General features: G+C 53.1%; 1 protein-coding gene across 1 annotated transcript in view; it reads left to right on the top strand.

Moving 5' to 3' along the window:
• GRIK3 (glutamate ionotropic receptor kainate type subunit 3) overlaps positions 1-12,866 on the top strand; it is a 203,585-nt gene extending 190,719 nt beyond the window's left edge. The window contains exons 14-16 of the mRNA XM_040974418.1: positions 9,270-9,492; positions 9,750-10,000; positions 12,672-12,866. Of these exons, the coding sequence (XP_040830352.1) occupies positions 9,270-9,492; positions 9,750-10,000; positions 12,672-12,866 (669 nt within the window). The remainder of the gene's footprint in view (positions 1-9,269; positions 9,493-9,749; positions 10,001-12,671) is intronic.
• Positions 12,867-13,476: the final 610 nt, after the last annotated feature.

Below are 13,476 nucleotides of genomic sequence, written 5' to 3'. Positions count from 1 at the left end.
TGTGTGTGCATGCATAATCTCTACATACATGTGATAGTCTGTGTGTTCATGTGTACATATAATATGTGTAACAAACCTTGTATACATGTGCACACAGTTGTGTATAATATACTCTATGTGTTTGTAAGGACCTGGGTATGAGAGAGCCTGTGCATGTACACATGTGTGTAATATCCTTTGTATTATGTGTGTGTAATTCCCTGTATGTGTGCATGATGGCCCACACTTGCAGGTGTATATTTCATTCTGTGTGTGAGTGCCCATGAGTGCTGGTGTATGTTAGATATCCTATGGAATGACGCACGCATGCATGCATGTAATAACCTTGTGTGTAATGGTACCTTCTCTCTGTAATAGCCCATGCATATGTGTGTATAATTGTGTGTATGTAATGGCCCATGCATGTATGTGTGTGTGAGAGACAGAGATGTGTGTGTGCACGGACATGTGCGCATGCGACCCAGCCCTTTGACGGTGCCAGAGCTCTCTCATGCATTACGCATGAGCCCATCTCTAAGCGGGGCTCCCGATCAAAGGGAAGCGGCATAAATAAGCCTGGTGCAGGCTCATTGCCACTGATTGGATGCCCTTGCCTTCTTCCATGCTAAGATGCTCAGATTGGCTTCCAAGAGCCCGGGCTCAGCTCCCCACCGAGCCTCTGTCCTCGCTTCAAGCAGCACCTCCTGCAGCCTCCTCCACCCTCACAACCTTCTCTCCCCGGGTGCAGCGAGGAGGGGAGGGAGAGGGACATGGATGCTACCCCAGCCAGGATACTGAGATGCAAGGGTCTATGCTGACAGGGCCCTTGGCCAGGGACACCCTCCACCCCACCCCCTGCGGAGCCAACCTCTTTCTCATCTCCTGGTGGTCAGTTAATTTCTCTTTCCATCTGTCTCCTTTTGGAATTCAAGAGCAGCATCTCTCACCTGGTAGGACTGCAGTGCAGGCCGAGAGGAACCCCTAGGCCTTTCAGAGCATGAGCGGGAAGGCTGACACCCACCAAGCAGGGATCTGGACCCACTGACTTCCTGCCCCACCCTTCCTTCCTGGCCCGGGGTGCTTGCCTCCTGCAAAAGGGCAAACAGAGGCCTAGAGAGGCCAACTTAATTGCCCACAGCCACACAGCAGGCCAACAGCAGAGCCAGCTTCCACATGGCCCTCTCTGCCATCCGCCCAAGGTGCTTCCCCTGGCAGGTGGACCTCTCCCTGCCCATGAGGCTTTTCACCAAGAGTGGAGCTCAGATTGAACAGAACTCAGCTCCAGGATGTTCAAGAGGCTTGGGCAAAGTCAGAAGTGCCAATAACACGAGGCCTTCCCCCGTGCCAGGCCAGCACTCCACGTCTGTTCCCTTGCATCCTTCTCACGGCCTTAGAAAGCACATTATGATCATCTCCATTTACCCATGATGAAAGTAAGCTCAGAGTGGCTAAGCCACTAATCCAACAGCACACAGCTAGTGAAATAAAAAGCTGAGTATTTGACCTGAAGCTGTCTGGACCTGGTACCTGTGTTCACTCTGCTCACACTCTCTAAGGCTCCAGTCCTCAGGCATCAGCAGAGGAGGAGGGAAGCCGTAGTCCCAGCCCAGCACAGTCCTGGGATGTGATACATGCTCAACGTGCTGAGCAGGTGCCACCATCAAAGAGGGCAGGGGTCACGTGGAACAACTGCGGAAGACAGTGCTGTGGACAAGCAGGTACTTGGCAGGAAGGCAGGCAGCTTCCCAGGGGTTCCTAGGGTGCAGGCCAGGCTCGCCAGCTTCTGTACATGGTGTGCTCCTGGACAGGCTGCACGCATGCTTACAGAGCCCTGCTGGCTGCGAGCAAGCCGTGGGGGAGGGAGCCCATTTCAGTCCAAATACAGCAGCAGGAGGAGGCAGGGTGCCGGGCTCCCATAGCAGGCTCCAGATCCCTCCCCCACCCCACCTCCATGCCAGGCAGGTCCCCCCCTCCCGGAGCCATGTTGGCCAGAAGCATCCCCCACAACTGCAAAGGAAATTGCATTTGAAGAGTTTTTGGGGAGGTGCATGCATCACACACCGCATTTCCTGTGTTGTCCTCCCTTCGTCTTGGCAGATAAAAATTAATTAGGAGATGAAAAAGGAGGCCTTTGAAGGCACAGTTTGGCTGTGAGAACATGGAGGCGAGATGTAAAGCTGAACACGACGCAGGCGTGTTCTTTGCAGGGAGGGCCAGGCCTTTGAAGGCAGGGGAAGCTGCTGAAGGCAGCCTCACCAAGGAGGGGCAGAGGCTCAGGAAGGGGGTGGAACAGAGCATTCCCAGGCTCTTCCTGTCCTGGGCATGGCCCAGGCCTGCCACTTCCCAGTCAGAGCCCCAGCCTGTGGCCTGGAAGGTGATTGGGGGCCAGGTGTAGGGGCATCAAGCCTACTTCACATCCACCCAACACAGTAGCTTCCTGCATAGGCTGGCAGCCTCAGGACCACGCTCCCCTGTCCCTGTCTCTTGCTCCTCCCAAGCTGTCTACTGACCTCTCCCAGGGAGTGCCTTAGCTCTGTCCTCTTGCACGTGGAAACAGAGGAGAATCGACATGAGGGCAACAGGCCAAGGTCAACAGGGCACAACCTGGCACGGTCAGGTAGCATCAGTCGGAAAGGCAGATGAACCAGTCATGGGTGATGTGTCTGCTGAGAGGCCTTGAGCAAGTTGCTTTGTGTCTCTGAGTCCAGTCTGCTCACCTGCACAGAAGGGGTTCCAATTCCCACCACGCCACCAGTGTGCAAGAGGACTCAGGGGGCTACCTTCTGGGTAGTGTTAGTCCAGGGCCAGGCGCACTGGAGCCCGCAGCTTCCAGGCTTTCTCCTCACACACCTGTCCAAGTGGCTGGACCAGGAGTACAGAGAAGCAGGCTGACCCCTTATAGGGCAGTTGACGTCATTGCAGCATAGCCCAGGGACACCCAAGAATTCACTCTTCCTCCAGACCACCCCCTGCCAAGTGGGGCTAACAGGCTTTGTGCAGGACACTGCTACCTCCTACCATGGAGTGACTACCTGCTTCTTGGTAGAGCCCTGCCTGTCAGGAAGAGCCCCAAGAGTATCAGAATGGAGAAGATCTAGAGCAGGCAGGCAAAGAAGCAGTGACAAGGGCAAGGCAAGGGCCAGTGGTGATGGAAGAACCAATGAGCACTTCTCTGTGTCTTAGAGTTCTCATCTGAAAAATATGTACAATCACAATCCCCAACGGAGTTAGGGAGGCCATTCAACAGGGTGATTCACGGATGCTGTGTAGGACGGTACCCAGCACAAAGTTAACACATGGTGAGCGCTAGCTGTGTGGCTTGCCTACAGTTGCAAACTGACAATGCATAGGTTTGTCCGTACCACAGATATGACCCTGGAGGCCATGACTGGTGCACTTTTATTGAGAGGATTGTTTTTAATTAATTACTGACATTTTAAAATAGGGAAGGGGTTTTTGCATTTAAAAAAAAACGCATATTCCTAGCTTCTTGAAAATGTGATAGACTGGGCATCAGGGAGCTGGCTACGCGTCAGGAGCCTAAGGGCAGTCCGTCCACCATGCACGGCCTGCTCTGGTCTCTCTGCCTAGTCCCTGCTTGGTCCCTGTCAGCATTCACGCCATCTACCCATGAGTATTGTGCCATTTCATTTCCATAGCAACTCTATGCTACAGAAATTATGATGCCCAATTTGTAGACGAGAAAACTGAACCTTGAAGAGAAATAACAATGCCAGCCTGGATCTCTGAATGGTCCCTGCTGACCCTGTAAAACCACATTTTACACAAGTAGGGAGTAAATCTCAGAAATGTAACATCACTCGCCCATGGTCACAGGAGGAGCCGACACTGGAGCCCAGATTGGTGGGGCCCTGGAGTCCACATACTAGATCCAGCACCTCCTGCAGCCTCTGCTCCAGACACCCCACCTCCACCCAAGACACATACACAGAGGCTACCACAGCCTCTCCTGGGCAAGCGTCCATGGGCTGCCTGTGGGGCAGGGGTTAGTAGTGAGGCTGGCCTTGTCAGATGCACCATAACAGCAGTCCAAGGCAGGAAAGCCAGAGATGCCTTCTAGTTCCCATGCAATAGGCCTGGAACAAAGCCTCCACACCCAGGGATACGAAAGCAGATCGGTTTAGGGAAAGGCCTCTTGTCCCATCTGGAAAAGCCCCATGGCCTTGCCTAGAATTGCATTGCCACTGCTCCCCACTCATGTCCCCGACCCCTGGAGCTCATGGGATTGATATATATGTGTCCATAGAGGCCTGTCTATGTCCCCTTGGGCAGAAATGGTAAATTCTCAAGATCTTCAGTTAGGGAAAATCAGTTTACTTCTTTGAGGAGGCTGGAATTGGACGTCGTGAGCCTGACACTTGCTTTCTTGCCAATTTTTCTGAAATGGAAAAGAAAAAAAAGCATCTCATTCTGGCAGATCGCCCTGTATTGGCTGCTTCAAATGATTCCATTAATTGATTTGGGTAACTGGTCCTGAAGCAGGCCTTATTAAGGTTCCCACCCGAACTGGAGGCGTACCTATGGGAGACTATGGTCCCGGGGTGGAGTGGGGTGGGGATGGAGCTGTGGGTCAGTGGCAGGAACTTGGGCCTTTGATAACCAAGCCAAGGGACAAGAAAGCTGCCAGAGATTCCAGCAGGAGTCTGGCTTTGTTTCTTCCTTCCTGGATCCTAGTATCACTGCAGAACAGAAAGGCAGAGCCAGAGAGGACCTAGAGCCCCTGAGCAACAAATGTAGTTGAGAATGGGGGTCCAGAAAGGAAGAAATGGGTGACCATTCTAGGGAGTAAGATTCCAGATCTAGGAGGTGATAGAGGTGGTGGATTTGTTGGTGCTGGAGCCAGGAGCGTGAAACTTCTTGAAATCAGTGTTGTAGTCAGCTTTGAACCTTGTGGTTGCCTCTCCCCTGAACAGGGCCACATTACCTGGTTGTTTCCTTGTCTTCTCATTCAGTTCCTTCACCCATGGAAGCTTTCAGATGTCTCTCCTGTTAAGCCCATCTGGCTCAACCCTCCCACCAGCTCCCCGCTGAGATGTCTATCTTGGTCTGTGGAGTTATGTTTCTTAGAAAAAGCATATGTTTGGGTGTCAGGCATGCCTGTGTGGAGGAGGAATGGGGATGGATGGGCAGAGGGTTTGGAGAGAGAGGGAAAATTCTCATCCCATTTAGAACCAAAATGAGTGGGGCAAGGCCCCTGTCTTGTGGGTCACTGTTGGATTATTTCTGCCAGAACTTGACATTTATCAGATGGATGATTTGGTTGTGTGAGGTTAGTGGAACAGGTGGGTGAGAAGAGAGGAATGGATGGTAGGTGATGGGCGCTTGGCTAACCGGGAAGATGGATGGATTGGCAGTGGGTGAGTGCATGGTGGATGGATGACTCAATAGGTGAGATAGCCAGATAACTGAATTGACTGTCGCTAGTGTGCATTAGAACATAATCAGTTGAATGGGGAGAGGAAGTGAGATGGGGAGGAAGGGAAGCAGAAAGGTTAGAGTGGATTCATGTGTGACTGTATGGAGGAGGCATAAGGACCATCCCAACTGGCCCCTCCATTCCCAGTTTCCACCTCTGTTAGAAGAGGCAGAATTTGGAAAGCAGGAGAGACAGAAATGGACATAAATTGGAAGCTGCAGTCCCCAAAGGGAGAGCAGTGTTTAGGTCACAGTCGCCAGGGTGGTAGAATACTGTGGCACCTGTATCTATCTGGCAAAGCAAGGACACTTTGGGTTTGGGTATCTGGATCATTAGAAGAGTTGAGAATAATGAAAATCTGAAAAAGCAAGTGTATTGGAAGAGAAATAGCTTAGGTGGCAAGAGAGTGTGTGAGTTATCTATGGCTGCATAACAAATTAAAACAGCATCTGTTACCTCAAGCCGGGAGCTAAGAGCCTGGCCCAGCTTAGCCGAGTCCTCTGGCTCCATGCCTCTCATGAGTCTGCAGCCAAGGTGCCGGGCAACATTGCGGTCATGTTTGTAGCCTGACTTCCAAGCTTGCACACATGATTGTGGGCAGTACTCAGCTCTTAGGTTAGTGGCTAAGGGCTTCATTTCTGCATTGTCTACTGGCTGAAGACCATCCTCTTTCTGTAAGGCAACTCCGCTTTCATCATCAAGGAGGAGGACCTATACAGCAGCCAAGATGAACATTCACCTTGGGTGTGACTTCTGTCACTTTGGCTGGGAGTTAAAAGCAAGTGACTAAGTCCCATCACCCCCAAAAGGCATGAGGCCCAGGAGACAGGGACCATGGGAGAGCTCTTTAAACACCACCTCCAACAGAAGAATCTGTAGCAAGGAAGAAAGAAGGGGTGGTAGCAAAGGAGTTGGAAGTGGCACATCAGACTCTAGAAAGCAAGAGACACCCCAGGAGGTGGAGGAGATGGACGGGAGCAAGGTTTCTAAGGGGAAGTAACTACTGGGGGAGGGTGCTGCTGAGGAATCGGGAAGCCCTGGGCAGAAGAGGCTAGGAGGATGGGGTGCAGAGGTTGGAGGGGAACAGGGCAGGGGAATGGATGGAGAGCTAGAGAGCAGGAGCAGCTGGGAGTAGAACCAGAAGGAGTTGGGTATAGCCCAGGAGGACTATAAGCATCAGAGCCCTCCCAAGCTTCTGGTTTCATGGCAGGTGAATTTGTTGGGGTAGAGGTAGGAGTGGGGCAGGGGCTTGTCTGTAATGGTGCCCCTGGTCCTGTGCTCAGAGGAGACCTGACTGGCAACTTGACTGATTCTCCCCCTGGATGAAATTTTAAGGTATCCCATCTGGTGCTTTTGGTCTCCCTCCTGCCCCCAACTTGCCTCCTCCCTCTGCTGTGTTTGGTTCTCCAGGAGCCAGTGTCAAAAGGAACAGCCCTTACCAGAACTGAAAAAAAAACACCTTCCTCTTGGGCTACCCACCCCTCTTCCAGCAGGCACTGCATCCTCCCCACCCCTTGTGGCCCCCCATCCCTACTGCCCCTTCACCCGGTCCACACCAGCTCATGGGAAGCATAATGTGCAACTGGGCAGGGTGCCTGGCAGACAGGCTGACATCACACAGCCACCACCAGACTTGGAAATCACCAGGTACAGCAAGGCCTGCAGAAGCACTTGGTCCCTGGGAACAACCAGGGACAGGCCAACCTCTGCTGGGAGTAGACAGTCAAGTCCCAGAAGCCTCCTGAGTGCCAAGCATCCCAGACTGACCCTTCTTCTTCCGGGCCTCCGGCTACCTCTCAGTCTCCCCAGGCAGGTGCAGGCTTCGTCTTAGGGATGCTACCTTCGCCCATGCACCAATACCAGCCAGGACACTCTGTCCCTGGGCCCCAGAACAGCTGCAGGTGCTTGCTTCAGTCTCACTGTGCTGCAGTGGAATGAACGGGAACCCATGCTGCATAGTCACTTTTTCTTCAAAGAACAGCACAAGAGGAAGTAAAGTGAGGGGTCCCAGCCCCACCAGGCTTGGCCCACATCCACACCTGTCTCTCCCCTGGGTCCTTCCAGTGGCTCCTGTGAGGCACTGCCACTGAGGGATTAGGAGCCAGGTAGTCTGGGACTGAAACCGGCCTTTGCTACCCAGGATCTAGATAACTCTAGGCAACTTACTTAGCTGTGTCTGCATGTTACCCCCGCCCCCATCTACAGACTGGGTCTAGCAGTAGTACCCGCCTCTTGTGATTTGCTGTGAAGAATCAATAGGTGGGGGCCCGGCGCGGTGGCGCAAGTGGTTAAGGTCCTCGCCTTGCACGCCCAGGATCCCATATGGGCGCCGGTTCTAATCCCAGCAGCCCCGCTTCCCTTCCAGCTCCCTGCCTGTGGCCTGGGAAAGCAGTCGAGGACGGCCCAAAGCTTTGGGACCCTGCACCCGCGTGGGAGACCCAGAAGAGGCTCCTGGCTTCGGATCGGCATAGTATCGACCCGTTGCGGCTCACTTGGGGAGTGAATCATCGGACGGAAGATCTTCCTCTCTGTATCTCCTCTCTGTATATCCACCTTTCCAATAAAAAATAATAAAAATAAATCTTTAAAAAAAAAAAAGAATCAATAGGTGGGCCCGGCGCGGTGGCGCAGTGGTTAAAGTCCTCGCCTTGCACGCCCCCGGGATCCCATATGGGCGCCGGTTCTATCCCGGCAGCCTCGCTTCCCTTCCAGCTCCCTGCCTGTGGCCCGGGAAAGCAGTCGAGGACGGCCCAAAGCTTTGGGACCCTGCACCCGCATGAAAGACCCGGAAGAGGCTCCTGGCTTCGGACTGGCATAGTATCGGCCATTGCGCTCACTTGGGGAGTGAATCATCGGACGGAAGATCTTCCTCTCTGTATATCCGCCTTTCCAATAAAAAAATAATAAAAATAAATCTTAAAAAAATAAAAGAATCAATAGGTTCAGGCAAATACTTAGACTGAGGCGTACAGAAAGCAAGTCTTTTTTTAAGATTTGTTTATTTTTATTGGACAAGCAGCTCTACAGAGAGAAGGAGAGACAGAGGAAGATCTTCCGTCCACTGGTTCACTCCCCAAGTGGCTGCAACAGACAGAGCTGAGCTGATCCAAAACCAGGAGCCAGGAGATTCTTCCAGGTCTCCCATGCAGACATCCTCTGCTGCTTTCTCAGGCAAAAAGCATGGAACTGAATGGGAAGTGGAGCAGCCAGGACACGAACCAGTGCCAATCTGGGATCTTGGTGCATATGAGGCAAGAATTTTAGCCACTGAGCCATCATGTTGGGCCCATAAGTTGTTTTTTGAAAAGTTAGTCTGGAGGCCAATATTGTAATATAGCTGGGTGAGCCTCCACCTGCAATGTTGGCATCCCATAGGGTACTCAGAGTGTCAGCTGCTCCACTTCTGATCCAACTCCCTATTAATGCATCTGGGAGAATAGCAGAGGATGGCCCAAGTCTTTGTGCCCTGCACTCATATAGGCTCCTGGTTTGAGCCTGGCCTGGCCTACTGCCAATTGTTGTGGCCATCTGAGATGTGAACGAAACTCTGAAACTCAGTCTTTCCAATAAATAAATCTTTTTTAAAGTTAGTCTGAAGACCACTTAGGTCCTGGTAAAGAGCCTAGAGTTTCTGAGGAGTGGGCCCTCCTCAGCTGAAGTTTTTCCTTCAGCTTTTTCACTCTCTAGCTACATGGTTAGGGACCTGTCTTCCCAGGGCTTCAGTTTCCATGTCTGAGTAATGGGTGAGACCCCCTTGTTTCTGCAGAATGCACATGGAGCTTGGTGGCCTGCCCGGTGGGATGTACAGGACCCCCGATATGCCTGGTCACTGTATGTGTGTGCTTTACCCCAGAAATCCAAGATTTCCACCTTCGAGAAGATGTGGGCCTTCATGAGCAGCAAGCCCTCGGCGCTGGTGAAGAACAATGAGGAGGGCATCCAGAGGACCCTGACGGCCGACTACGCGCTGCTCATGGAGTCCACCACCATCGAGTACGTCACCCAGAGGAACTGCAACCTCACGCAGATCGGCGGTCTCATTGATTCCAAGGGCTATGGCATCGGCACGCCCATGGGTGAGCAAGGGCTGAGGGCTGTGGGCCCTCCCCGACCCCAGTATCTTCCTGGGATCCTGGGAAGGTGAAGGAGCAATGGAGCCTCCTAGCTGAAACGGTCAGTGAGAGCGGGAATAAACAGAGCAGGTGATCTGCTCCCTGGAGGTTAGGCTTACCTTGTCTCACCCAGGGACTCCCAAATCAGGATACCTCTCCGTACTTGTTCTGGTAACAGAGTCCCCCTGGGTGTGAGCTAACAGCTGGGCACCTTCCCCCAGGCTCCCCATACAGGGACAAGATCACCATTGCCATCCTGCAGCTGCAGGAGGAGGACAAGCTGCATGTCATGAAGGAGAAGTGGTGGCGAGGCAGTGGCTGTCCGGAGGAGGAGAACAAGGAGGCCAGCGCCCTGGGCATCCAGAAGATTGGAGGCATCTTCATCGTGCTGGCCGCCGGCTTGGTCCTGTCTGTGCTCGTGGCTGTGGGCGAGTTTATATACAAGCTCCGCAAAACCGCAGAGCGGGAGCAGGTGAGCTGCAGAGTGATGGTGGCGGGAATGAGGAGGTAGGCCACAGGGGGAGGAGCGGGCAGTCAGGACGGAGTTCCTGCTGGCTCACCTGCTCTCAGCAGCCCACCAGGAAGTTCTGCCAACTCTGTGTCCCTGACCCCCAGGGACCACAGCTTTTTCCTTACTGATGCTCCACACTGCCCCCTCTGGCCACAGCCTGCACGCCTCACTGGCACATCCAGGGTTCAGAGAGCAACCGGTGTGCCCTGCTTAGAACTGAATTCAAACCGTACCTAGCTTTGCCCTGAGTAAAACCCTCCAGGGGAATTGCGGGAACTTGGTGATGGCAACATAGGGGTTCATTATACTGTTCCTTCCACTTTTGCATAGATTCAGACAGTTCCATAATCAAAAGTTTAAAAAAGAATAGTAAAGAGGGTCAGCCCGAGCTGGCAGATGGGAGAAGGAGTGTCAACCGCGTGATTAATTCCAAGCGGGGTTGGGCATTGGCCCTGGGGCCCAGCAGCAAATTAGCATCGCAGGGTGAGAGTTTTTAAGTGCTAATGCCCTGGCCTGACTCCCAGAGACTTAATTGGCCTGTGGTGGAGCAGGCACTGGTGTTTCCAGAAAGCCTACAGGATGATTTAAATGTGCACCTGCATGGAGGGCTGCTGGGCTGTGGAGTCTTGCCCCTTGCCGAGAAGTTCACAGGCATCCAAGCGCAGTGTGGAAGGAAGTGGCAGTCAATCAGATGGGGAGGGACCCATTAAAAACAGGCAGCTCATGTGGAGGTAAGGAATAGGAGTTTGAGCCTCAGTCAACTCGGAGGAAGGAGGGCAACGCCGCAGGGTGAAGAGGCAGCCTGGCCGTGCACTGGGACTGCTGGGAGAACGACGGACAGGCACACTTCCAGAAGGCAATCTCACTTCCTTAGGTGGTGACCCATCCGTTACTCCGGGGGATGTGGTCAAGGTTTCAATCCCTGGATGCTTCCAGAAGCATCAGCTACAACCAGACAACAACGTTGGGGGGAGGGGAACTAAGAAGTGATGACATCTGAAAATGATCATCAGATACTTTACGAATTCCCACTGTAATCAGAACGGGTCTGAATTGCACCAAAAAGTCAGTACGACCCAGTGCCTGCCCACCTTGCTGCCCATCCCCCACGCTGCCCCCTGTCCTTTTCACACTTGCTCTCCTCCATGTGCACTGGCTTTTTTTTTTTTTCCCCCAGTTCTTATTACACCAAACCTGTTTTTGCCTCCAGGCATTTGTACGTACCGTTCTACCCACCTTGAATGCTCTTCCCCTGTAATATACTTTGTTGCTTAGTTAGTTATTCAGCTATTTTAATTGAAAGGGAAAGTGAGGGGTGGGGAGAGAGAGATCTCCTATCCTCTGGTTTACTACCCCAAATTCCACAACAGTTGGGACTGGGCCAGGCCAAAGCCAGAAGCCTAGAACTCAGTTTGTGCATCCCCCATGGATGTCAGATGAATATTTGAAATCATCGCCTTCCCAAAAAGCTGGGCCTGGGAGCAGAGCCTGGACAGAAACCCAGGCATTCTGTCCATGGAGTGCAGGCTATCCCAAATGCCTGTTCTCAGAGTCCCCAGTCTCAACACCTTCTGTTCACATATCACCTCCAGTAGGCCTTCCTTCCCTGTCCCCATTCCCGTCATCCCTCTATCCCATTTTGTTGCTTCAGCATCTCAGAACTAATCACTCTGTGTTGACTCATTTTGCTCACATGATGGATGTTTGTTGCCTTCTCGTCATCAGACCGCAAGCCCCCTGAGCGCTGGCACCTTTCCTGTCCTTGTCACTGCTCTATGCCCAACTCCCAAAACAGTGCCCAACACACAGTAGGCCCTTAGTGAGCATGAACAACAGAGGGAAAGGCAAGTTGAGAGACCCAAAGCGGAGGCTCAAAGTGGTAACACACCGCAGAGGTAGAGCTAGAGTTCAAAGCCAGTCTCCATCTCCCCACATCCCATGGCCTGCATCCCAGGTCCTGGCCTTGCTGGGTCAGTCGCAACATCCATTGAAGGTCATCCTCTGGCAGGTGGCCTCATGGAGCCACCGAGTCAGGTATCCATGGCAATATTGGACTTTGTTGGCCCTCTGGACCACCTGTAAAGGCCCAAGTCAGGAAAGGGCCACTGCCACCATCAGCCCTACAAAGACCTGTCCCTCCCACTTGTCTGAGATGCTTACATTGGACTTTGCTGGGTGGGAAGACAGGGATGCCTCCTCTTGGTCAGAAGCCCTGTGGACAGAAGGGCTACCCACACATTCCTAAGGCAGTTCTGGGCCCTGGTCTGTGAGCTACTTCTGCTTCTTGGGCTGGGACTGACACTGGCTGGTTCCTGCCCTGAAAGACCAGGGGCAAGAATCCAGACAGGTAGCGTTCATGGCAAACAGAGCAGCAGTTTGTTTATCTGTGAAATGGGAACAAGATATCTGCTATGACTTCCTGAGGGCTATATCAGATAGCAAGTGTTTGGAGACTGCTAACACGCTAGTGAATCCTCTTGCAAGGGGTAGACAAATGGACAGGATGGGTATGAAGAGGCCTGGGGTAGCCATGACAAGGCTGTGGGAGGTAGGCAAGGAATTGGCCGGCGTTGCAGAACCAGACCTCACCCGTGTGCCCCTGTTCCTTCCCATCCTCCCTCCCCACTGCCAGCGTTCCTTCTGCAGCACTGTGGCCGATGAGATCCGGTTCTCCCTCACTTGCCAACGTCGGGTCAAGCACAAGCCACAGCCTCCCATGATGGTTAAGACCGATGCTGTCATCAACATGCACACTTTCAACGATCGCCGGCTCCCGGGCAAGGACAGCATGACCTGCAGCTCCTCACTAGCCCCCGTGTTTCCCTAGGCACAGGTGCGGCAGGGCCTGCAGGGCCTGGGGCAAGGCTGAGGAAAGCAATGGAGACCGGAAGAAGTGTCCCCTGCCCCTATACTGGGCTTGGGGACCAGGGCTGCTGCTCCTGTTGGCTCAGGAGCCACCTGGGCTTTCCTCTAACCAGGAAATCAGCAGGCCAGCCAAGTAGGCCTCATTCTCCTTGTTTCCTCTATGGGTGTCTAGAACTGCCAGCCAAGATAGCCATGGCCAAAGGAAGCACACGCCTCTCTCAGGCCAAACCCCCCACCCTGCCTCTCAGCTCTCCTCTGGAATCGGCAGTTTCTGTAAAGCTCCATGCACAGGCCACAGAAAATGGGAGATGGTTTGTACATCGCCACCCCTTCCTCAGGAGCCTGGGCCTCCTAGGGCCTGGCCTCAGAACCAGAGATGGAGATGCTGGGCCTCTTAAGGTCATCATGGCATGGTTGGTTGCCAATGGGAGCTACAATGAGGAGCTCCTGTATGCTATGGCCATCCTGTATGCATGGACAGGGGCTAACCACGTGGTCCTGCTCTCCTGGACCTGACATCACTCATGGCAGCCTCCTATTTGGCGAAGTTGAGGGAATTTGGAAGGAAGACA

Source organism: Ochotona curzoniae, unplaced genomic scaffold (genome assembly GCF_017591425.1).
Source record: "Ochotona curzoniae isolate NIBS_2020 unplaced genomic scaffold, NIBS_Ocur_1.0 contig_2404, whole genome shotgun sequence".
Classification (NCBI taxonomy): Eukaryota; Metazoa; Chordata; class Mammalia; order Lagomorpha; family Ochotonidae; genus Ochotona; species Ochotona curzoniae.
The sequence above is the reverse complement of the archived record's forward strand: the minus strand, read 5'-3'. Positions and strand labels throughout refer to the sequence as shown.